The following is a 26,230-nucleotide window of genomic DNA, read 5'->3' as shown; positions in this document are numbered from 1 at the left end:
TCCGCCTGCCCCTCCCCACCCCCACCCCATAACACTCACCATCATCTGACTACTATGTTACTTACCTACCTGTTTGTTTATCTTCCTTGCCAGAATGTAAGCTTTCTGAGGGCAGAGAAGCTGGTTTGTTTTCTTCACTGCTGAACCCATAGCCCTTGGCCAGTGGGAAACATTCCATACATATTTGCTTAGTGGGTGAATGAAAAAATTATGAGAATCAGAAATTGGATAATTCAGTGGGCTATCGTACATTTCAGAAGATTTTGTGTTTGTTTGCTGTATGTGGGATGAGGGTGGGATAAGGAGTCATGCTGAGGTTCTTTCTTAAACCACAGAGTTGACAATCTGCCCTTTAAAACATAGGGAAGGGCGTAGCAGTTCTGTGAAATTTCATGCACTGGAACAAGGTAATAAAGTTAGTATTTCTTGTACCATTTCTTGTCCTCAGCTAGATTGTAAACTCGTGGTGGGAGCACCATTTATGTTATTCTGAACTTGGCACATACCTAGCACAGTTTGGGATATCAAGTTGGTGCCCAGACATTGTTAGATTGGGGATCAGTTGGGCTGTGGACTTGTTCAGTCACTAAGTTGTGTCTGACCCTTTGTCACCCCATGGACTGCAGCACACCAGGCTTCCCTGTCCTTCATTGTCTCCCAGAGTGTGTTCAAACTCATGTGCATTGAGTCAATGATGCCATTCAACCATCTCATCCTTTGTCACCCTCTTTGCCTCCTGCCCTCAATCTTTCCCAGCATCAGCTGTGGGCTACAAATGCTCAATTTCTGTTCCCTGGGGGGAGTGCCTCGTGAGTTGGGATGAGGACTCCAGGATTTAGACTCTGCTGAAATTGAAAAAATGTACTCTTGTGTACAGTCCCTGAGGGGTATGTTTTAGCATCCTTACTACATTACCACTGTTAGTCACTTTCAGTAAAGGCCATGGTCCCTATTTTAATTGGCTGGAAACAAAGAACTATCAGGTAGGGGCAGGAATGAGGTGGTGAGACATGAGGGGGAACTTCAGGGGGCATGCATAGAACCTGATGGATTTAAAGACATCAGGGCTTCAGGAAGGTTTAATGAACTAAAGTAATTTTCCTTCAGAGTAAAATTTTACAGGCATTAAAGGTCCTCACTTCACTGAATGTGCTCACGGGCCAGAGCCTCCCAGTGATTTATGGGAGATTATGCATTATCCTTTCAGAGGACAGCACTCCCCCAGGGCTTCCTGCCTTCCTTCTGAAGCTGAAGCTGAGTAGAGGAGCCCAGAGAACACATCACGTCTGATTTGTAGCGTCCTGTATCACAACTAGGGTCTAGAACGTGTGGGTATTTTTCAGAGGGAGCTTAGCAACTCTAGTATCTGAATCCTCCTTCCCCCCATCAATAAGGATAACTTGGAAGCCTTGCCTCCTGAAGAATAATTATCATACTAATAACTCATATTTGCATAGTACAGCTTCTAAAGCAGGTCAACTTTCCTTATTTGATTTGATTCAAAAACCCTGTGAGGTTGGCAGGGGAAGGAGAATCATTATCCCCATTTTAGGAAATTGGAACAGATTCTGAAAACGTAAATAAGTTGCTCAGGCTTGCCCGGTAGCATATGGTGAGATTGGGTTTTGAGTGCAGCCCTCTAGTGGCAAGTGCTCTTTCCATGCTGCCAGGAGAGCCCCATCCAGGAGGCAGACGGCTGGACCCAGTGGGTTCTGTCTTCATGAAATATGCAGTCTTACTAAAGGAGGAGCCATCTCTCTTCTGATCACTTTATCACCAAGAATCTTATGTTGTGTTTGGCATAGGCAAGAATAGAAGAATGAAAGGGAGGGGGCATGTGACGAATAAAGACATTAGTTACTGGCACTATGTGTGTCTAAAGACCAAGTAGTTGGCTGAGGGCTGGTCTGAGCATCTGGGGGCAGTAGAAGTCATCAGATTCCTAGAGACAAGGAGATTGGATGGTCAGCAAGGGCAGCACCTCTGATTTTGTCAGAGGCAAGCCATGTTCCTTACGGCCAACTAATTATATGAGTCTCAGTATTCTTGCTTGGAGATTCCTGTGGGCAGAGGAGCCTGGCAGGCTGCGGTTCACAGGGTCACAAAGAGTCGGACGCGACGGAAGCTACTTAGCACACATGCACTTGTTTTTGCTCACAGGCTTCCCTGGTGGCTCAGTGGTAAAGAAGCCACGTGCCAGTGCAGAAAATGTGGGTTCAGTCCCTGGATTGGGAAGCTCCGCTGGAGAAGGAAATGGCAACCCACTCCAGTATTCTTGCCTGGGGAATTCCATGGACAGGGGAGCCTGGTGGGCCACAGTCCACGGTGTCACAAAGAATCAGGCATGACTTAGTGACTAAACAACAGCAACACACACATATATATATGTATATGTGTATATATAATATATGTGTGTGTGTATACACACACACATACACGCTAAGTCCCTTGTTATACTTTAGTCATCTAATATACATTATATATTATTATATATGTTATGCGTTTATGCATAGTAAGTCTCTTGTTACAGTATAGTCCCTCTATGTAAACACCCTCTTCATTTTTATCAAACTTTATCAACCTGTAGTTGGTGGTAGGTTGGACTTCCTCTGTCCCTCATGCATGACTCTATCGTCCTTTGTGCCTTCTTTCACACCTTTGTGCAGCTTGACTGTGTCTCCAAGTGGCTGGTGCCCCCATGACATTGCACTCAACGCATGACTGCTCTTGCCTCTAATGGCCCATTTAGCTCCACCTTCATTCTGTCTTTTCCACCAAGCAGGGTGAAAGTGGCACCTTTCCACCCTGCTTTTTTTCTATCTACTGCTGTCCAATTAAAACACGAAGGAAAGAAAGAGAGGGAGGGGGAAATAAAGAGGCCAGACAAGCCAGGGAGTGAGCTTCATTTCTCTATATCCAAATTCTTGATACTTCGAGTTTTGGCTCATATAATCTTTCCCTCATAAAGACTTTGTTGACCACATTTTTTATATTTAATTGCTTCCTCCTCCTTTCAACTCTTATAGCACATTATCTGTACCTCTCAGATCCATTTATCTTCTCACCCCTCCTGTTATTGTCATTCATTTATAATTCATTCGCCGGACCTTGTATAGCACCTGCCATGTGTCAGGTGTTGTGCGAGGCATTGGGGATGCAAAATTGAATGAGACCTGACTTGTGACCTCAAAGAGGTCACAATCTAACAGATGAGACATATGGAGATGTCACATTAATCCAATTTGATAAAAACTATAAGAGATGTGTGAGCAAATGTTCTTCCAGAGATTATGTCTGATGCTAATTTAAGGTTGTATGCGCCTGTACACAGGAGCTTTTATTTAGGTGGCTTTGCTACTCTGTGTGTGCCTGTGTGTAGCTTATATTAAGAGAGAGGTGCTATTTACTCATGAATAATTCCAATTTATTTTAATTTCCCATCTGTCTAAAATCCCCCTAGGATTATAGCCTGTTGGTCACAAAGGAAATTTTTTTAATTTATTTTTTTAATTAAAGGATAATTGCTTTACAGAGTTTTGTTGTTTTCTGTCAAACCTCAACATGAATCAGCCACAGGTATACATATGTCCCCTCCCTTGACAAAGCATATTTGGCAAACCTGGGTCTCTCAACAATTTGTCTTGTCATTTCATTACACATCTCTGTTTCCTATTTCTTTCTCCAAAAACAAAGAAAACAAAAGTTACTTTCATCTGTGGGCCTTGAGCTCTGGCTCTTTCTCTGATTCCCTGAGTTCAGCAGGTGTCTGATTCACATAAGAGGAGCTCAGTAAATATTTGTGGAATTCATGATTGAGTGATAAACTCTTTGAGGGCAGGAATGTGTTTTTCTCTGCTCAGTTTGCCTGCTCATTGCCTTGCACACAAAAACGTCACATAAACATTTGCTAAATGGAGGATGCATCGTATTAGAGCAGAACAAGCGTGGGTGGCAGAGTCTCATAGCCCTGGGTGGGAATGCTGGCTTGGGCCCTTGCTAGTTGTGCACATTGGGGAGCAGACTGCTTAACTCTTAGGCCTCACTTTCCTCATCTGTAAAATGGAGTGCTAACTATATTATGTCTTCTCAGTCTCAACAGTTTGTTGTGAGAATTGAGAAGCACCCAGTGTAGTATTTAGCACATAGCAATGGTTCAGTTAATCTTTGGTCCCTGCTTTTTCTTCTTTGAATTGGACTGGCACCTCTCATCTGGGGACATCTGCTGGAGAGGAGTCATGTCAAGCTTTGCTGTGGACCCCAGGCTAGCTCCTCCATCCTTCTTCATCTATCCACTGGTGATTATTTGGTCACACTCACTTCTTTCTGATCTGAGTCCTCTCCCAGGTAGCCTGGGGCTTGTTAGTGGGTTTTCTGCATCTGCTTTCAGTTTTCTTCCCTGGTGATTCCCTTCTCAGAGCCTTTGGAAGGCTTTGATTGGTGAGAGAAGCAAGGATTTGGTGGGCTTTTTTTCAATCTTGGTTTTCTTTGCTAGGCACAGAATATGTTGGGCTAAAGGTTACATTATCATCTCTTCATAACTTTATTCTTGTCCTTCTTTGCTGGCTCCAGGGAAAAGGAAGCTTCCGGTCCTAATTCTCTGTGTTTGGACCTTTCCTCTGGAGGAATGCCTGGGCGATTTTTTTGGGAAGCATCATCTTCATGCATCTCCTATGGCCTGTTTTCTTTGTAAAATTCAGCTCAATTTAAAGGTAGACTGCTTTTCTAGATCAGGAACCCACCACACTGGAAGGCAGTGTCACTGCAGCCCGAACCTGGGAGAGGAATCATGGTGTGATGGAGTCTTTCTCAAAGCTTGGTCCTCTAATAGCCACAGGAAGATTTCTGGGTCCTCCCCAAGACTCACCAAGTCAGACTTGCAGGGAATCTTCATTTAGCAGGTTCCCCAGTGACAGTTAGGCTCCAACTTTGCTCATAATGTGGGAGGAACAGTGCCCTGGGCCCTTGACCAAGGCCACACACTGTTGGAACTTTAACTTGAGTCACTTTGTCTCTCTTTGTCTGTTTCCTCATCTGTAAAACAGGGATAATAGACTGGATTGACACCATCCCCTTCTGAAGACTATGCTTTACAGCTAAGACACCATTATCTTTCACTGACTCAAAAATAATGATCTTTGGGTACCTTTGATGTACTGAGCCTGTCTCTTGGGAGACAGAATAGAAAACGTGAAACCCACCTCACGGTGTTCAGAATCGAGCTGGGAAGGCAGATTCTGTGACATCCAGAAACTATCTAGATAGTGTTTAACTCTGTGGCAAATTATGTAATGCAATTTTGAATGTAATAGGACTTCAGGCTACTTGAGGAAGATGGATCCTGAGCTGTTTCTTGAACAAAGGTAGGCACGTTCAGGCAGGAATGAAAGGACTGTTCACAGGCAATGACACAACAAGACAGCAGGAAAGAAGGAAAGCAGAGATGTGAGAAAGGGTTTCCTTATCTGCAGCACCTTGGGGACTTGGATTGTTAAAGCAGAGGGCAGTTTCTTGCGATCCATGGAAAAGTGCCTGGAGACGGTATGTGAGTCAGACTGTAGGGTGCCTTACATACCAGGTAAGGAATCCGGATTTCAGCCTTAGGCAGAGGATCCAGTAAAGGCTTCTAACCAAAAAAGTATGTGTATTAAGAGCAAAATTGAAACTATCTATTATGAAGGCAGAAATTAAATTCATGGAGTTGTGGAAGGATGTATTTATTTGGATTCTCCTAGAAGCAGACACCAAAAAGAAATTAGGTATGTAAGAAACATAATAAAGACTGAGAAGATGGTGGGAGGGAAGGAGAGTGGTCTAAGCACTGGGTAAAAATGCTGATAGAATGAGAACAGCTCTGGGTTCTTAGAAGGGTTCTCAGTTGTTTGTTAGACCCTCTATTAAGTAGTAGGACTGTTACCCTCAACATCTCTTTTCTCCCCTTATGGGCTTTGCACTTTTTGGAAATTGCTTGGTGCCCCAGAAAGCCTGATATCGGAAGACACTGATGTAGTCTGATTTGCTCCAGCAGACACTAAAGGGGTTCTGACCTGTTTCTAGAAGAACATAGTTTTGGGTTTCTCCAGAATTTGGGATGGTCTACACGTAGCACTCATGTTTTACCTGCTAAGTCACTTCAGTCGTGTCCGACTCTGTGCGACCCCATAGACAGCAGCCCACCAGGCTCCCCCATCCCTGGGACTCTCCAGGTAAGAACACTGGAGTGGGTTGCCTTTTCCTTTTCCAATGCATGAAAGTGAAAAGTGAAAGGGAAGTCGCTTGGTCGTGTCCGACTCTTCACAACCCCATGGACTCTTCGCAGCCCACCAGGCTCCTCCATCCATGGGATTTTCCAGGCAAGATTACTGGAGTGGGGCGCCATTGCCTTCTCCACAATGTTTTACCTAGTGACTGTGAAAGAATGATTTCATCAATGAAAGCAGTAAAATGAAGAGAAATCTGGTGTGTATGCATTTGAATTAATTTAACAAATAGGAATTCTTGGCACATTGCTAGGCATTTGGTTGGAGAAGGTTTGGACAAATCCTGTCTCCATTAGCCCCTGAATTTAACAGATGAGGAAGCAAATGGGAAAGGCATGGAGTGCAATACTTTGCATAGGATACATGCTCCTTGCTTGTTGGAGAAGACTCTTGAGAGTCCCTTGGACTGCAAGGAGATCCAACTAATCCATTCTGAAGGAGATCAGCTCTGGGATTTCTTTGGAAGGAATGAGGCTAAAGCTGAAACTCCAGTACTTTGGCCACCTCATGAGAAGAGTTGACTCATTGGAAAAGACTCTGATGCTGGGAGGGATTGGGGACAGGAGGAGAAGGGGACGACAGAGGATGAGATGGCTGGATGGCATCACTGACTCAATGGACGTGAGTCTGAGTGAACTCCGGGAGTTGGTGATGGACAGGGAGGCCTGGAGTGCTGCGATTCATGGGGTCGCAAAGAGTCGGACATGACTGAGCGACTGAACTGAACTGAACTGAACTGAATAGTGTAATAGAGTGGGGGCGTGTGCAGCCCTTAGCACAAGGCTGCTGCTGCGTGCCATTACCTCAAGACACATTACCAGGCAACGGTTAGTTATCTAATTACCAGAAGACCTGTGGGAGGTTAGAGTGGCAGTTAGAGGTCCCGCTTAGCCATTGGTCAGCACCACAGTTGGCCCCTCCCCTGAGCAAGCATCTGTCAATGAGCGACTCTTGGTGGTTCTGCTCAGCCATTGGTTAGCACCACAGTGGGCCCCGCCCACAAGTGGCCAGTTGGCAATGAGCGACCTTTAGTGGGTCATTCAGCCAACTGTCGGTGGAATGGTGGTCCTCAGGTGGAGAGTGAGGTAAGAGTTGGATCCAGCCTTCTCCCTTAAAGCCTGCCAGTGCTCCTGGTTGCCAGTCAGCAGGGAAGCTGGGGGGGGCGGGGGCGGTCCTAGGGAACAGCCTTGGAGCTGTGTCTTGCAGGGCTCCAGAGCCCTTGCTGGGGACACCCATTGGCCTCATCCCAGGCCTTGAGGTGACCATGAACCCGCTCCCCCGTCTCCACCTTTGTAACATAATGGCAGCCGCTGTCCACATTGGATGCAGTCTACAGGACCTGCCCCCACCATTGGGGTTGCCTGAGGAGCCAGAGGATCAGTTGGGTTATGGGTGCCTGGCTCCCTCAGCAATGAAAGCTGGGCAGGGTCTGGGGACCTGGCCCTGAGGGAGTTGCTAACTGAGGTCTGCCTCTTAGCCAGGACCCGGACCTCAGAGGGCAAAAGCTGTGCCGTTTCTTGTCAGAACAGAGAATAACTTTCATTTGGTAGAGATTTACAGGAACATCGTTACCTGACCGTGACCTGACCTCAAGAACAAAGGATCCAACACCAGAAAGTCTGCCGCAGCTAACCACACCCCTCCTTCACCTTTGCTAGAAAAGCTAGGTTTTGCTGAAAGCTTTCGGCGAGTTCAGAGTTTTTAGGGCATAAGCCACCTGTCTCCTTGCAGGGCCCTGCAGTAAACCTTTCTCTGCTCCAAACTCAGGTTATTTGGTATTTTTGGCCCCATTGTGTGTCGGCCACACAAACTTGCGTTTTTGGTACCAATAGGTCAGGTGGTTTGGTAGATTCTACTGTTCTTAAAATAGTTGCATCTTTGATGTTCTTCTTGGCTTGGCTGTTTCTTTCCAACCTACGACTCCTCATCACAGGACAAAATCTGAGAAGAGACCTAAAGAACCCTCCAGTCATAACCTTGCAGAGAAGTTGAAGTTTCCAAGTTAGGTTTTTCAGGGACTCTCTCTGACTCATAAATGGGACATATCCTTGCCTCTAATTTTTTCTTAGTTTACATAAAAGAGATGGAAATGGTGCTGACCGACCCCATGGGGTGCTGGATGAGAATAAATCTCAAAATGAGTGTCTTGTAGTTGGTTAAATGCCATAAAAATGTTCAATATAATGGCTGATTATTTTTCTTTAATCTTAAATGGATACCTAGCATGCAAGAGTCCCATCTTGGTAGCAGAAATTCATTATCTTGGAAAGAGTTTAATGGCTGCTGTGCAAATGAACTGGAGGAAGTTAAATTGTGGAATGGGAAGGAGTTGAGAAAAGTGAAATGAGTTGTGCATTAAATTTAGATAAACACAATTATGTGTAACTGGATTATCACGTGTGCAGGCAGGCACTGTATATTAGGCACCTGTGTTTTGATTAAAATAGATTCAGGTGCATGCACTTTGCATCCTTGTAGATATGGGATTGTGCCTTAGCCACCGTCCAGGCACATGAGGGGGCAGCAGGGAAATGGCTGAGATCCAAGTCCTCAGCTGTAAACATTTAAAGGGACTGGGAGTAGTCTGGCCAATAAAAGTTCATTTCAGAAAACTGCTGACCCTATTACGGGCTGTCCAGCTGTTTGTTGTGTGCAGTTTTCTTCTGGGTTTCTTTTAACTGGAGTCAGGAGAGTGGTCCTAATGTCTGCCTGGATGGGACACAGAGAAAGACAGATGGCATCAGAGAGCGTTGGCGGCCGGGCTTGCCTGTTGTTCGAGATTTTATGGTTGTGAGGTGCTAGCGGTGGGGTGGGAACATGAAATCTCTTTGAACCCGTCTGTAGACAGACAGAATCAGGCCCAGTTCTTTCTTACCCTTCTAGGTCCACGTCTGTAAGTCAGAGTCATCTCTAGATCAAAGGCAAGCTCATCCTCTGATCTCTGGGTGGCCATCTGAGTGAACAGAGCTAGCCAGCCTGTGCCTGACCTTGAAGGAGGACAGATGTGGGGAAACAACTGTAGATATCCAGTTAATTCCTGTTGCCACGTTTTATTTCAAGTGCAAAGCACTGTCAGGATTAAAATAAATGCTACCAGTTATGAGGTAGCATTAAGTTAATAATTTTTCCCCCATGCTTGATCCTATAATACCCCTCAACTCAACGGATAAATTCTAAGTTCTCCTCTGGGTGATTTGAGATGCAGTGAATATTGTTGCACAAACTAAAGTTGACTTCCTCTTTTTTTTTTTCCCCTTCTCATTCCTCTCCTGTGCCCTTCTCCGCATCCCTCTCTCAGGTTATACTTATCCTGACGAAGCTGTATGACTTCAACCTGGGGAGCGTGACAGAGAGCTCACTTTGGAGGTAAGTGGCTTAGAGGTCCTTCACTAGCTTCTCTGGCTGGGCTCACGTGAGAAACACCAACGGAGCTGCTGGAGAGCATGTTTTGAAAGGAGCAGAAGATGCTCCTCCTCCTGGATGCCCTCTTTAATGCCCCGGTGGCAATGATGGCCTCCATCTGTGAATTCCTTAGCTCTCTGCTGATCTTGCTTGGGGCCTGTCGCACATTCTCCTTGGCGTTGTGGTTGCTTCTGCATTCATGCTGTGTCTCCTTTGGCTCGACAAACATGAATGAAAGATAGATCAGAGCATGTCTGATGCAAGAGGAGACTGTGGATAAGGGAGCCTGATATAGGAAGGATGCTAGCCTTGGCGTGAGTCTCGGCCTAAGGACTGTTTCTCATTGTCCTTTGCTGTGACTCTTGAGAAGCCTGTGCTTCTGGGCATAAACACACATGAGAATTGGATCTGTGTGATGACTTTTGTGGTCCCTAGCCTTCCTGGACTCCTTCTTTCATAAAATAATATTAAAAATATATTTTATAACTACATTGGAGTAAAAACAAATATATTAATATTGTATATTAAAACCTGTTTTCAGCCTAACATGCTCATTCTTTGGTTTTGACTTTAAAAGAAATGACAGCATTTTTGTGAACCCTAGGCTCTATGTCTCTGTGCCTGTTGAATAAATCAGCCCTGACAGGAAGCTGGGATGGGGAGAAGGATGTGAGCGGATTAAGTCAGAGAGGGCTTTAAGGAAGCCTTGAACCTGACAGTTTCTCTGGACAGGAGACACCACACACTCACCCTTGCATACACCTCCTCACATGCCAGTTCGCTATTCCAGCCATGCTGCTGGCAGTCACCCAGGGCCCCGGTGAGTTTCATCAGCCTTTCTGAGTCGGCGCTTCATGCTCTGCTTATTACATCCGTGGGCCTCAAGAGGGCTGTGTGTCTATCCTGTTTACTCTATCATTTGTAAACACTACAGAGAACATGGTCACAAAAGGCCATTCACTTGGTGGTGTCTTTCATCCCAGCGCCTGTCCTGAGGGTTTCTGGGGTCTTGGAGCAGAGGACTCTGGGGCATGAGTATCTGTGAACCTGGCTGCTTCTTTATCTGACCTGTTTGCAGAGGACCAGCCAGAGTCTCTCTTGGGAGGGGAGCAGTCGAAGCGTCTATTAAATATTTAGGGGTTAATTGCTCATATCGGTGGGGCCTGCCTCCATTTTCACAGGATGTCCAAAACCTAATTTGGTGCTCAGTGGAAATTGGCAGAGGTAGAAGTAACCAGGCTGCCTCTCATAGATGAAAGCATGCCTGTTTCCACTCACACAGGACTCCTGGGGAACGAGAGCCTCAGAAACCATCCCCTCAGGCCCTATCACAGTGATGCTGTGGTGATCCTTTAAGCCTGACTCCAGTGCTGTCTGCTTGGTGCAAATAATGAAATAAGCCAGAAAATCCTGTCCTTATAGTGAGAGACAGCTATACCTGGCAGCCCATATCATATTTCAGGAAAGGTTTGGTAGTTCTAAGGGTGAACCAGGCAAAGCCAGGGGCCAAGGCCAGATGCTTAATGCTGGAGGCCCAGTAAGGGACAGAGTGTGTGCCCCATGGACATAAGAGTCAGTATATTCACTAATGTGTGTCTAGGACAGCAGATGGCCGAATGGCCCTAAGGGCACCCTGATGTCCCATTGCTAAGATTCAAAATCTAGCTTGTCCACCCAAAGAGCTCTGTGGCTTTGGGCACTTTATCTAACTTCTCTGGATCAGTTTTTGGGGATGCTGGAATCAAGGACCACAGACTGAGTGGCTGCAAACTGCAGAAATGTATTCTCTTCCAGTCTGGAGGCCGGAAGTCTGCAATCAAGGTGTCTTTGGGGCCCCCTCCCTCTGGAGGCTCTAGAGAGAATCCTTCATCACCTCCTTCAGCCTCTGGTGCCTGTCAGCATTCCCTGGGCTGCGGTATTCCCCTCTGTCTTCTCCTCTTCTGTCCCTTAGAAGGACACTTGCCATTGGATTTCGGGGCCAGCCCCATAATCCAGGATGCTCTCATTTTCAGATTCTTAGCTTAATTACATCTGCAGAGATGCTCTTTCAAGGATAATTCCATTGCAGGTTCTGGGGGTTAGGACATATTTTGATAGGGGCACTGCCATTCCACCCACTTCGCTTGTAAATCTCGGTTTCTCTGAATGTAAATTGGAGACAGTACAAATCCCACTTTTGCTCCAGCCACATTGTCCTCGCTGTTCTTCGGACAAGCCAGCATCTTCCTCAGGACCCTTCCACTCGGCTTTTTCCTGGGTCTGAGCTCCTTCCTCTCTGCTCACCTCATCAGTGAGGCCTTAGTCTCAGAACTTGGCATTTCATCACTGGGCTGCATTTTCCTCCCTGGAGCCTGTCACCCTCTAGCTGCTAAATATTTACTTATTGATTTATTTATATTCAACCTAACACCTACTAATATCTAAGCTTGTAAAGATAGAATTTTTTTTTTCATTTTGCTTTAGTGCTGTATCCTCAATACCTCAAATAGTATCTGGCACACAGGAGGCACTTAATAAATGTTTGCTTGATGAATAAATTCATGGATGGATTGTAAGGACTAAATGAAATATTAAATGTGCAAACATTTAGGACAGTTACATGTGGAGAGGACTCAGTTAATTGTAATAATTAATAATTATTGTAACCCTGTGTATTTGTATAGTTTTGTTTGTAAGAATCCACTAATGCAGGGATCCATGGGATGGAAACTATAAGTGCATGCAAAGGGTTGTATTCTGTGCTATCTAGGAATTATCACAGACCTTCCAGGGTGTTAGTAGGGGGATAGGGAGGGGAGAACCGTGATTTATGATGTTTTTCCTCATGCTGACTAGGGAGGGGGAATTGGAATAGCAGTTTCTACCTAGTTGGAGATGTGATTTTGCAAGAAAGATTCTCTGAATGGCTACTGGAGTGATGGGTGAGCTACAGTTTGGCAAATGTAAGGTGGAAAAATGTCCCTCGCACAGGGCAAAGGCCAGGCAAAGCGAGGCTGTAGGAGATAAGGGGACCAGGAAGGAGGCAGGGAGAGCAGCTGGGTGCTGGACTAGGTAGGGAGGAGCGTCGGAGGACTCATCAGGTTCACAGGAGGGGCCAAACCAAAGGGGGTTACTTAGCGTAGGCTGTAGATAACAGAGTATATATGGTGTGACCTTTCAGGGATTTGAAACAAGCTGGTAGATGTTATAGGCATTCCCTATGGGTACGCATTATGTGAGTATGTATTTGTGTTATCCAGAGGGTTCACAGGTCTGATAAAGCCCAGCTTAGGAACCCCTGCAGAGAGGACAGTTGAGGAAAGGGACTGATCCTAAACTTTGTGGAAACTTTCCAACTTCCTGGGCCCTCACCAGGTGTCTTCTTGCTTCTTATTGTTATCCTTATCCCTAAAGATCCGTGCCCCTATCCTCTTTTCTCTGCTGTTAGTGATGTATTTTTCAGTTAGAGCCTAGAGCACTATGATCTTCCTTACTAATACAGTGAACAGAGAAAAGAAACAAAATTAAACACACACCTTTTCATTTCTGTGATTTGGTCCAACATGCTTAACTAAGTTGAAATTGAATTTGGTGATTCTTCTTCAATTTTCTGTACAGCAGAGGCGCCTGGAGCAGCAGCTGTCATGACAAGATGACGCGCCCTGCCAGGTTGCAGTATGACATAATTATTTGTCTCACTGAATTAATAATTCAGAAGCCATCTACTTCTGAATAGACAAAAGGCTGTTTAAAAGCAGTCTGTAGCATAGCAGTAAGCGTGTGTCCTTGGTGACACCCTTTCTGGAACTCCTAGGTGCCATTAACTGGGGGTGGTCAAAATATTTTCTCTCCACCAGCACAAGAATGGGTGCATAAATTGGTCATTTAGCACAACCATCTGTTGGCATCCTTTAGTCAAAGGACATTTTACATATGGAGTGTCAAGCCTGTAGAATTAATGAGGCTGGGGAGTGACTTTTTACAAAGACCCAGGAATTTGTTTTTAGGGTGTTTTCAGTCCACAGTGTGTCAAGCCTGGAGGTTGTCCATCCATCAGGAGTGATACTAGAGACCTACTCCATCAGACTTTATAGAGGCCAGACCCAAGGAGGAGCAATGAGTCCAGATCAGGAGGCTCAGATCTAATCAGCTTCCTCCTCATCAAGGTAATTAAAAGTGAAGCCCTGGGACTGATGGCCACATTCCTCCACTGAGCCACTGAGTCATTTTGAACACATTCCTTCATCTCTCTGTGCCTCTGTTTCCTTATCTGTACCATGAAGGTTGTATCCACACCTACCACATACCGTTGTTTTGAAATTTCATTGAAATGGACTATGTCAACTGCCTTGAAACATACCTGCCCTGCAGCACCTATGCATGGGAGGTGCTCGGAGAGAGTTAGTTGTCATCGTACGATCTGCAACTTGAGCTGCTTCTCTCTATGAGTTCCTATACCTGAGCTGTCTTGTTCTATCTTTTCCGAGAAACTTGAGAGTCGGGTATCACTGGGCTCGATTTGCAGATGGGAACATTGAGCACTGTGGAGGTTAAACAATGTGCCCCAGATTGTGAAACTAAGAAGTAGGGGGAATCCTACTGAACCCTGAGCCTGTGCTTAGTCCACCCCGTGTGCTGGCTCTGGTGCTGGGCAAGAGTGGGTTCATGGACTCCTCCAGAATGAGATAATTTTTTATGAGTAGAAGATTGGGGTGATATGGAAAGTGGAAGAGGGAGAAGTTCCCAGAGTGGGAAAATTGCCCTCGAGTGGTTGGGCTGGGATTTCAACTTCTAGGCTAAAATATTCCTTCTGTAATTGAGATGGATGCTCTCTAGTCCAGCACTGTCTGATTAGAAATATATAGGAGCCACATAATTTCCCAGCAGTCAATAATGTGAAAAGAAACAGTGGAGATTAATTTTACTAATAAATTTTCTTTAACCTAGTTATATAGAACTATCATTTCAATAGACAATCAATAAAATTATTAATGGGCAATTTTGCATTAGATTTTTGTAATAAGTCTTTGAAATTGAATGGGCATATCTCAATTTTGCATATAAAATGCAGCCACAGTTTGTTTAATAGTTAAATATGGCTGTTGTATACCATAGTGCCCAGTAGAGGTCTAGTAATCTCTCTTTCAAATATTATCAGTTCATTGGGTGAGGTGGGGGAGGGGGGCGGGAAACTTTTTTCACTATAGAAATGCATGTCTGTTTCATCAAAGGACAAAAGGCAAAAACTTCCACCTGTTCTGGAAGGAAATTATTTTATAATGTTATGATACTTGGAATATGGGCAATGTCAAGGGCTAACCTGATCCATATTAAAACTCTGGTCATCTAAAATGAAACGAGGGCTGTGGAAATCTGTCCACAGAAACAGAAAACTTGTCACCAGAACTCCTAGGTCTTTGAACTGTGATTCTTGGTAATTCTGAAATAATCATGGCTATTGACCATAGAGTCGAAGAGACTTGGGGTGAGAAAGGATCATAGCAAACATTCTCCTTGAGCCCCAGAGTCTTATCATTTCAAAGATAAGGACGTGAGTTCAGGGAGAGGAAGACACTTTGGCTGAGTTTCTTGGATAAGAAGTCTAAGAGTGTTCCCTGGCTCCTCTATTATGCAGAGTGAAGTAAGTCAGAAAGAAAAACACCAATACAGTATATTAACGCATATATATGAAATTTAGGAAGATGGTAACGATGACCCTATATGCAAGACAGCAAAAGAGACACAGATGTATAGAACAGTCTTTTGGACTCTGTGGGAGAGGCAAGGGTGGGATGATTTGAGAGAATAGCATTGAAAGGTGTATATTATCATATGTGAAATAGATCTCCAGACCAGGTTCGATGCATGAGACAGGGTGCTCAGGGCTGGTCCACTGGGATGACCCTGAGGGATGGGATGGGGAGGGAGGTGGGAAGGAGGGTCAGGGTGGGGAACACATGTACACCCATGGCTGATTCATGTGAATGTAAGGCAGAAACCACCACAATATTGTAATTAGCCTCCAATTAAAAATAAAGAGGGTTCCCTGGCTCCTGATCTCCTTCCATGAACACACACATCCCCTAAATGGAAACTCTGGAACTGGATAGACAGCCCTCTTCTTTTTTCTTTCTTTTTTTTTAATTGGAGAAGATTCTTGAGAGTCCCTTGGACTGCAAGGAGATCCAACCAGTCCATTCTGAAGGAGATCAACCCTGGGATTTCTTTGGAAGGAATGATGCTAAAGCTGAAGCTCCAGTACTTTGGCCACCTCATGCGAAGGGTTGACTCACTGGAAAAGACTCTGATGCTGGGAGGGATTGGGGGCAGGAGGAGAAGGGGACGACAGAGGATGAGATGGCTGGATGGCATCACTGACTCGATGGATGCAAGTCTGAGTGAACTCCGGGAGTTGGTGATGGACAAGGAGGCCTGGCGTGCTGCGATTCATGGGGTCGCAGAGTCGGACACGACTGAGCGACTGAACTGAACTGAACTGATAGCTGATTTATAATGTTGTGTTAATTTCTAATGTATAGCAAAGTGACTTGGTTTTATGTGTATATGTATACCTCCTTTTTCACACTTTTTTTCTTTATGGTTTGTCAAAGGATATTGACTATAATTCCCGTGCTATATATATGACCTTGTTGTTTATTCTATGTATAATAGTTTACATCTGCTAACCTGAAATCCCACTCCATCACTCTCCTCCCTCCTTTTTCTCCCCCTTGGCGACCAAAAGTTTGTTCTCTCAAGTTTGTGAGTCTGTTAAGAGAGTCTTCACGTCTCCTCCATTGTCAACTGAGAATAGACCATTGTTGTATGGTGTGCAGGCATCACACATCCAGAGACTGGTCATATTCTCACTTATCCCTATGACAGTGGCGTGCGGCACATGCTTTGGTGTCTTCCTCATGCCCTTCTGCACACGTGGGTCTGTGCATCTGTGCTGAGCTTGCTGGCATTCCTGGTCCTTGATTTCGGAGCAAGGGTGCCACTTTTTTTGGAGGTGGTCCCTGTAAAAAGACTGATTAAGCCACTGCTTGAGGTTTTTGAGTCTTTAGTTTTAAATGTAAGTCATGGTAGGGATTTATGTTTCAGACTGGCAAATAGCTTCTTGGACTCAGTTCTCCATGTCCTAAACATTAACACTTGGATTGATAAACCCATTGCCCTCTCCTCAAAAAATTTGCTTTTAAGGTCCCATTTTATGGAGGTAGATGAGCTAGCAGCCAATCCCCCAGCATCCCAAGCACTAGTCTCTGGCAAAGGTCTGTGAGTGGCCAGCTTCTGATTGGGTGTGAGGTCCCCACACGAGCTTTCATCTGGAATTCCTATTGGATTAGGGGTCCTCACAGAGTTAAACAAATTTGCAGTTTTCTGGGCATAAGAGGAACCAAGAGTCCTTTGCAGTAGATGGTCCCCTGGTATTGCTATTTCCCCTCAGTTTCCTCTTCCCCTCTTACTCCATTTCATCCACCCCGCCCGCCCCCTGCCCCCCGGCAGTGTGAGAATTAATATGCTCGTGGAAAAGCAGCAAGGATGCTCAGCCCTTCCTCCTATATGCTTGGTCTCAGGGCCCACACAGCAAGGGGACTTCAGATCAAGGGGCTCCTGGTTAGGGGGTTTACGTGCCCACCTCCTGGGCACATCCTCCTGGATACCTTCCTTCTCCTTCCTCCCTGGGCCGGGTGCCTCTCCTCTGCTTCCCACTAATGTCTCATCCTTACACTGTGTTCCCAGCCTGGGAGCCTCTTGAGAACAGGGACCAGTGCCCTTTCTGTTTCTGGAACTACACTGCCAGCACTTGGGCTACACTAAGTAAAAGCTGAAAGAATTGAACTGACGTTCCAATTGCCCCAAACCAATCCCAGCCCCAGCCTTGCCTTGTCCTGTTGCTCTCCTTGTATTGAGTTGTCTTATCCCCCCTGCCACTGGGGAATCCTGTGACTCTTCATCTGCTTTGCAAGCTGTTGTCTGGACCATTTATTTCCTCCTCTAATTGTTCTGTCAGTGACCTTTCTGGGGGATGCTGTTTTTTTTTTTTTTAATAGAAAGTGGAGACCTTTGGATTTATTAATTTTTTTGTTTGCCAAGAAAACTCTGATAATAATTGCCACGACTTCCCAGAAGTTATTAGTTTACAAATTTTAATGACACTCATGATTTATTTATGTACTTCCCTCCCTCTACAGCTGTTCATCCCAATTCCTTAGTGGAATTCCTGCTGAATCTGAGTGAATTAATGGAAACAAAACTGCAGAGTGGAATGACATTTTTTTTTCCTAGGCTGTTAATTAAAAGCTTTCCATCCTATTCGCTAGGCTTTTCATATGTGAGGTCCTGAAGACTGGGTGGATACAGGCTGTGAAATCCTCCCTCTAGAACTGGGGCCTTTTTCTGTTTGTTTTCAGTGGTAATGAATCTGGTGAAAACTCCTGTATTGGTCACAGAGCATTCAACTGAACAGATATTAACTGAGCATTCTTTATGTAAGCAGCCCTGTGCTTATTGCTGGGGGATGCGAAATAAGTATGTTGTGATTGCTATTCTCAAGGAATGTTTAGTTCGGTTGAAAGATAAGATTAATGCATACAAGGAACAGTGTCAGGCATATGCAAGTATATATAGGAACATGCAAAACACATTGTATTCCGTGATGAGTGGCCCTACTGCAGAAGTACTTATATTTTTATTATTATCACACCTCACTGTATGAGGATGTAAAGCAATTCTAGGAATGAATTAGAGGAATGATCAATGCTGTTCATATGTTTTGTTTTGCTGTTTAATATAAAACGTCTTATTTCTCCATTCAGTTCTGTTCAGTTCATTTGCTCGGTCGTGCCTGACTCTTTGTGACCCCATGAACCACAGCACGCCAGGCCTCCCTGTCCATCACCAACTCCCAGAGTCCACCCAAACCCATGTCCATTGAGTTGGTGATGCCATCCAACCATCTCATCCTCTCTCATCCCCATCTCTTCCTGCCCTCAATCTTTCCCAGCATCAGGGTCTTTTCAAATGAGTCAGTTTTTCACATCAGGTGGCCAAAGTATTTGAGTTTCAGCTTCAACATCAGTCCTTCCAATGAACACCCACAACTGATCTCCTTTAGGATGGACTGGTGGGATCTCCTTGTAGTCCAAGGGACTCTCAAGAGTCTTCTCCAACACCACAGTTCAAAAGCATCAATTCTTTGGCGCTCAGCTTTCTTTATAGTCCAACCCTCACATCCATACACGACCACTGGAAAAGCCATAGCCTTGACTAGATGGACCTTTGTGGACAAAGTAATGTCTCTGCTTTTGAATATGCTATCTAGGTTGGTCATAACTTTCCTTCCAAGGAGTGTCTTTTAATTTCATGGCTGCAGTCACCATCTGCAGTGATTTTGGAGCCCATAAAAATAAAGTCTGACACTGTTTCCACTGTTTCCCCATCTATTTGCCATGAAGTGATGGGACTGTATGCCATGATCTTAGTATTCTGAATGTTGAGCTTTAAGCCAATTTTTTCACTCTCCTCTTTCACTTTCATTAAGAGGCTCTTTAGTTCTTCTTCACTTTCAATGAAACTAAACTTCTCCATTAGGATATGAAACTTTTAAGAGGAAAGACTGCTTCATATGAGAACTAGTAGTTCCCATAGTTCTCAGAAACACCTGGTCACAGATGGGATAGTGCATGTGTAGTGGTTAAAGGTTCTGATTTCACATTGCCTGGTTATAAATTTGAGATCTACTGCTTGCTAACTGTACCACCATGAGCAACGTCTTCATTTCTCTATGTCTAGGTTTACTTATCCGTATAGTAAGATGACAGTAAGACAGATCTCATGGAAGCTTTGTGAGGATTCAGTGAGATAATGCATGGAATGCAAAAAATGCATACTATTTAGTTAGTACTTTATGTAATAATTATTGTTTGTTTGTAGGCCCATATCTTCCTAGCCCAGCAGCTTCTACCAGCTCCAGAGGACAGTTGTGCTAATATTTTTTAGGAGGGTGGGGTGCAGGACAAGCTTAGAATCATAAGCATGTGGTGCCTGGAAATGTTACATTTCTTTTGAGAGAATGTTCTGGAGTCTTTTCCTTCAGATATTTATCTGTGCTTGGCACAAGGGGGAAGGTTAATATATTTATTGGTTTTTCTACATCAGCTATTGCTGCTGATTTGGGGTGTAGGATGCAAAGCACAATCTGATTTAAGTTCCCTGAACATAGTGTTGAGTTAACTCATCCGTTGCTGGTTATTTTCTTTTTACTGCAACTATTGGGGGGGTCTAAGCCTCTTGAAGCGCTTTCTTACCTCCTACGTAATTAATATGGAAGGCATTCTGGGATCATCCGGTTTCTCAAATTTGGTGTATCCTCAGCATTACTTGTGGACTGTGTTAAAAATCTAGATTCCTGGCCCCTAACCAAGGGATTCCAGTTTGGTAAAGCTGGTGGTTACTCAGGATGTATACTTTTAAAAGCCCCATGATTATATTTGATTTTCAGGTAGGACTGGGAGCCACTGAGCTCTGGGAGCCACTGAGCTCAGAGGAAGCCTGGGTTCTAGGACTGTCTCAGTTGCTAATTCAGTTCAGTTCAGTTCAGTCACTGAGTCGTGTCCGACTCTTTGCAACCTCATAAATCGCAGCATGCCAGGCCTCCCTGTCCATCACCAGCTCCCAGAGTTTACTCAGACTCAGTTCCATCGAGTTGGTGATGCCATCCAGCCATCTCATCCACTGTCGTCCCCTTTTCCTCCTGCCCCCAATCCCTCCCAGCATCACAGTCTTTTCCAAAGAGTCAACTCTTTTCATGAGGTGGCCAAAGTACTGCAGTTTCAGCTTTAGCATCATTCCTTCCAAAGAACACCAGGGCTGATCTCCTTTAGAATGGATTGGTTGGATCTCCTTGCAGTCCAAGGGATTCTCAAGAGTCTTCTCCAACACCACAGTTCAAAAGCATCAATTCTTCTGCGCCCAGCTTTCTTCACAGTCCAACTGTCACATCCATACATGACCATAGGAAAAACCATAGCTTTGACTAGACGGACCTTAGTTGGCAAAGTAATGTCTCTGCTTCTCAATATGCTACCTAGGTTGGTCATAACTTTCCTTCCAAGGAGTAAGTGTCTTTTAATTTCATGGCTGCAATCACCATCTGCAGTGATTTTGGAGCCCAAAAAGATAAAGTTTGATGCTGTTTCCCCATCTATTGCCCATGAAGTGATGGGACTGGATGCCATGATCTTGGTTTTCTGAATGTTGAGCTTTAAGCCAACTTTTTCACTCTCCTTTTTCACTTTCATCAAGAGGCTTTTTAGTTCCTCTTCACTTTCTGCCATAAGGGTGGTGTCATCTGCATATCTGAGGTTATTGATATTTCTCCCGGCAATCTTGATTCCAGCTTGTGCTTCCTCCAGCCCAGCGTTTCTCATGATGTACTCTGCATAGAAGTTAAATAAGCAAGGTGACAATATACAGCCTTGATGTACTCCTTTTCCTATTTGGAACCAGTCTGTTCCATGTCCAGTTCTAACTGTTGCTTCCTGACCTGCATATAGGTTTCTCAAGAGGCAGGTCAGGTGGTCTGGTATTCCCATCTCTTGAAGAATTTTCCACAGTTTATTGTGATCCACACAGTCAAAAGCTTTAGCATAGTCAATAAAGCAGAAATAGATGTTTTTCTGGAACTCCTCACTTTTTCCATGATCCAGTGGATGTTGGCAATTTGATCTCTGGTTCCTCTGCCTTTTCTAAAACCAGCTTGAACATCTGGAAGTTCACGGTTCACGTATTGCTGAAGCCTGGCTTGGAGAATTTTGAGCATTACTCTACTAGCGTGTGAGATGAGTGCACTTGTGCGGTAGATTGAGCATTCTTTGGCATTGCCTTTCTTTTGGATTGGAAGGAAAACTGATCTTTTCCAGTCCTGTGGCCACTGCTGAGTTTTCCAAATTTGCCTGCATATTGAGTGCAGCACTTTCACAGCATCATCTTTCAGGATTTGAAACAGCTCCACTGGAATTCCATCACCTCCACTAGCTTTGTTCCTAGTGATGCTTCCTAAGGCCCATTTGACTTCACATTCCAGGATGTCTGGCTCTAGATGAGTGATCATACCATCATGATTATCTTGGTTGTGAGAAGTTGCTAATTAATCATCTGCTAATTAATCAATTCATGCCATCTTCTATTTCCTCATAAATAAAGATATTAGATGAAATGATCTCAAGTCCCTTTCCACTCCAGGTCCACAGATGCTGTCAACCTGGGAATTTAAACAAGAAACACACACAGGATTTTTGATGGCCAACAGGTACCTTTTATGAGCTAACATTGTGAGCAAAGCCATCCCCCTTAAGGAAAACTAATGTGCTGTTCATGGACAGATAGTAGCCAGGGGGCAGGTGTTAGCCAGAACACCTGTTCTAACTACTGAATTTAAATTCATTAAACATAAATAGCATCATCCAAGCTGTAAACTCTTTTCTCCCCCAAAAAACAGAATGAAAAAAGAGTTTGCCCTAAATATTGAAACCTTAGACACCTTAACTTTGCTGGAGAATTGGGCAGTGTGAACACTGGAGAAACAGATCTGGTTTGCAGATTTAATATTTTCCTATTTATTATGGGAAAAAGGTTTCTTTTTATGGCCTAGTCTTTTTTCTTCCATCCTGACATGTATAAATCTTGATTTTTGTCCAGTGGCTGAGAGAACGCAATCCTTTCGTACGGATCGTGCCTGTTGATTGTTATTTTATGTTGCTTTTCCCTTCCTTCCAAATATGGTGCTGTTTTATCACAATCATAAATAACCTCACCATTGGGAGAAAGGGTGTGAAATTCTGCCCATCCTTCTCCTCACCCTGAGCTCCCTCTCATTTTCTCAGCAGTAGATTCATTAGCCTTCTAATGAAGTTAATAAGTAAACAGGATCAGACAGTTCCTTCTAAAATAACATTTATAAATGGATTTTCCCCCCCAACTCTCTCAGGTAGTGCCTTAATTTTTTTCCTGCCAGATGTCCACGTGTGTAAAACTATGATGGGTGGGCCCTTGGAATGTGATTTGAAGCACCCCCCCCCACAAATAAAGGGAAAAATTTCAATACACACAGAGCCTAGCTACTTTCAAGTTTATAGGAGAGTGAATTTTTATGTACTCCATTCCTGCTTATATATTGATATATAATGACTATAAAGATTAGGTAGTCAAGCTTTCATAGTTACTTTCTCATCCTTTGGAAGCCAATTACTTTATTGGACGTGGACTGTAAATGTCATTAGGAGGCTTCTGGCAACTTCTCCCATGAAGACCACTATCCTAGACTTTATTTGGGGAGCCATAAACTGGTTAAAAAGACCTCTTCTTTATGTTACGTGTCTGTGAGCTTTCTTTTCAGAAATCACTGAACTTATAAGGGAAACATTTCACTGCTTACTTTTGCTTCCAAATGGTTTGTGCCCAAATTACAGCTAAAATGTGAAATCAGGAGAAAGACAAATATCTTATATTAATGCATTTATATGGAGTCTAGAAAGATGGTACTGATGAAACTATCTGTAGGGCAGCAGTGGAGACATAAACATAGAGAACAGACTTGTGGGCAAGGAGGGGAAGCAGAGGGTGGAATGAACTGAGAGTTTATTGAAACATATACATTACTGTATGTAAAATGAGATAATCAGTGGAAATTTACTGTATGATGCAGGGAGCTCAAATCTGGTGCTCTGTGATAACCTAGGGGTGAGATGGGGTGGGAAGTGGGAGGGAGTTTCAAGAGGGAGGGGACATGCATATATCTATGACTAACTCATGTTGATGTATGGCAGAAAGCAATACAATATTGTAAAGCAATTATCCTCCAACTAAAGACAATTTTTTTAAAAAAATTAAAGCAATACATAGTTATATTTTAAAAGATCTTCCTTTCAATGGCTCTAATATCTTAAATTGATATAATATTTGTAGTCATTGCCCACATGAATACATAGCATGTCTCATGTTTCTAGGAGAAATGGGAGGCCTGTGTAATTTTACAGGTGGATTAACTCAATTTCTTGAGTAGGTTGGTGGTCAGTGATTTCAAATCTGGTACCCAGATCTAAGCCTCCCAGTTCTCAGCAGCCTCATGATCTTGCTCTTTCATTAGTGATCACTCTCTCCTGGCCTTTCCAGCTCAGCAACCATCACATTTCATAAGAGATCTATGACCAAGGGACTACTTTGGGGACCAGAAATGGGTTTCCTTGGACACTTGTCTCAGTGATTTTCATTTCTGGTTGTTCATGAGAATCACCAGGGAAATATAAGAATATCCAGTTTCCTGGGCCTTATTCCAAACCTACTGAATCAATTTCTGAGATCAAGATCTAAGAACTTATGGTTTTAAAGAGTGCACCACTTGATTTTGAGATGACCACTGACCTTAGAGACTTCATAGCTATTTTTATTTCTTAAATGCTTGTGAAGACTTATTTTTCAGAATCTTCTCCCTAGCCCTCTTGCCCTCTTACCCATTTTTCCTTCTGGCTGGCTCAGAATGACAAACGCAATCATTCATGCAAAAATACATAGTTGTACCCTCATCTTCATAGATGACAACCATAAAGGTTAGTAATTGGAATGAGCTTTGGCACTTACTAGTTAGCTCACATTCTGTCAGCATCAGGCTTGTTAATTGGGCAATTAACACTGATTTCAGAGACTGGTGCCATAGGAGAATGGTTATAAGGTGCTACTCTCCATGGAATTGTGTTGAGATAAATCTGTAAGGGTGAGTTGGCAGCTGCAAGTCTAGGCTTTGGATCAAAAAGTGTAGCAAATGGGGATGGTTTTCAGGCAACTCTGAAAGGCTTTTTATTCATACTTTTTGTTTACAAGCAGCAGAAATCATCACTGGCTTTGGGCCACATATAGGATTTATAGGAAACATACTGGTATAGCTCAACATTTGGAGGAAGAAATAACAACAAAACCACAGGAACAGCAAAATCCTAGGCGTCTCCAGAGACCATAGGATATCATGGATCTGTACATTTCCAGGGACCATGACAACTGGTTTTGGCCATTCCAGTAGATGGTCTGCTGCTAAGTCGCTTCAGTCGTGTCCGACTCTGTGCGACCCCATAGATGGTAGCCCACCAGGCTCCTCCATCCCTGGGATTCTCCAGGCAAGAACACTGGAGTGGGTTGCCATTTCCTTCTCCAATGCACTTATGCATGCTAGGTCACTTCAGTCGTGTCCGACTCTGTGCGACCCCATGGACAGCAGCCCACCAGGCTCCTCTCCTCACAGGATTCTCTAGGCAAGAATACTGGAGTGGGTTGCCATTTCCTTCTCCGAGTAGATGGGCAATAATAGCTTTTTAGGGTTTAAATTTGCATTTCCCTGACAGCCAATGATGTTGTAAAAGTATCCATGTGCTTTTTCCTCCATCTGTGTACTTTCTTTGGTGAAATGTCTGTTTGTATTTTGCCCTTTTTTTAAAAACACATGAGGAAATATGATTGAAAATAGACATATTTAATGTATACAACTTGATGAGTTTGGAAATAAATGTAGATCCACAAAGCCATCTCCATAATCTATGCCAGAAACATATAAATGACCTCTGAAAATTTCCTATACTGCCCTCTTTATTTTTATTTTCTGTGATGACAACATTTAACATAAGATCTACCCTATGTCTTCCTCAGTGATCAATGCAATGAAATAGAAGAAAGCAATAGAATGGGAAAGACTAGAGATCTCTACAAGAAAATTAGAGATACCAAGGGAACATTTCATGCAAAGATGGGCACAATAAAGGACAGAAATGGTAGGGACCTAACAGAAGCAGAAGATATTTAGAAGAGGTGGCAAGAATACACAGAACTGTACAAAAAAGATCTTCATGACCAAGATAATCACGATGGTGTGATCACTCAACTACAGCCAGATATCCTGGAATGTGAAGTCAAATGCGCCTTAGAAAGCATCACTATGAACAAAGCTAGTGGAGGTGATGGAATTCCAGTGGAGCTGTTTCAAATCCTGAAAGATGATGCTGTGAAAGTGCTGCACTCAATATGCCAGCAAATTTGGAAAGCTCAGCAGTGGCCACAGGACTGGAAAAGGTCAGTTTTCATTCCAGTCCCAAAGAAAGGCAATGGCAAAGAATGCTCAGACTACCACACAATTGCAGTCATCTCACACACTAGTGAAGTGACGCTTAAAATTCTCCAAGGCAGGCTTCAGCAATACGTGAACCGTGAACTCCCTGATGTTCAAGCTGGTTTTAGAAAAGGCAGAAGAACTAGAGATCAAATTGCTAACATCCGCTGGATCCTGGAAAAAGCAAGAGAATTCCAGAAAAACATCTATTTCTGCTTTATTGACTATGCTAAAGCTTTTGACTGTGTGGATCACAATAAACTGTGGAAAATTCTTCAAGAGATGGGAATACCAGACCACCTGACCTGCCTCTTGAGAAACCTATGCAGGTTAGGAAGCAACAGTTAGAACTGGGCATGGAACAACAGACTGGTTCCAAATAGGAAAAGGAGTACATCAAGGCTGTATATTGTCACCTTGCTTATTTAACTTCTAT

At 43.8% G+C, this 26,230-nt stretch overlaps 1 protein-coding gene across 1 annotated transcript in view; it reads left to right on the top strand.

The window, feature by feature from the left end:
- SORCS3 (sortilin related VPS10 domain containing receptor 3) overlaps window positions 1–26,230 on the top strand; it is a 650,187-nt gene that overhangs the window by 187,701 nt on the left and 436,256 nt on the right. The window contains exon 2 of the mRNA XM_005698449.3: window positions 9,556–9,623. Coding sequence (XP_005698506.3) covers window positions 9,556–9,623 — 68 coding nt within the window. The remainder of the gene's footprint in view (window positions 1–9,555; window positions 9,624–26,230) is intronic.

Source organism: Capra hircus, chromosome 26 (assembly GCF_001704415.2).
Source record: "Capra hircus breed San Clemente chromosome 26, ASM170441v1, whole genome shotgun sequence".
Taxonomy (NCBI): domain Eukaryota; kingdom Metazoa; phylum Chordata; class Mammalia; order Artiodactyla; family Bovidae; genus Capra; species Capra hircus.
This window is presented reverse-complemented; position numbering and strand designations above follow the sequence as displayed.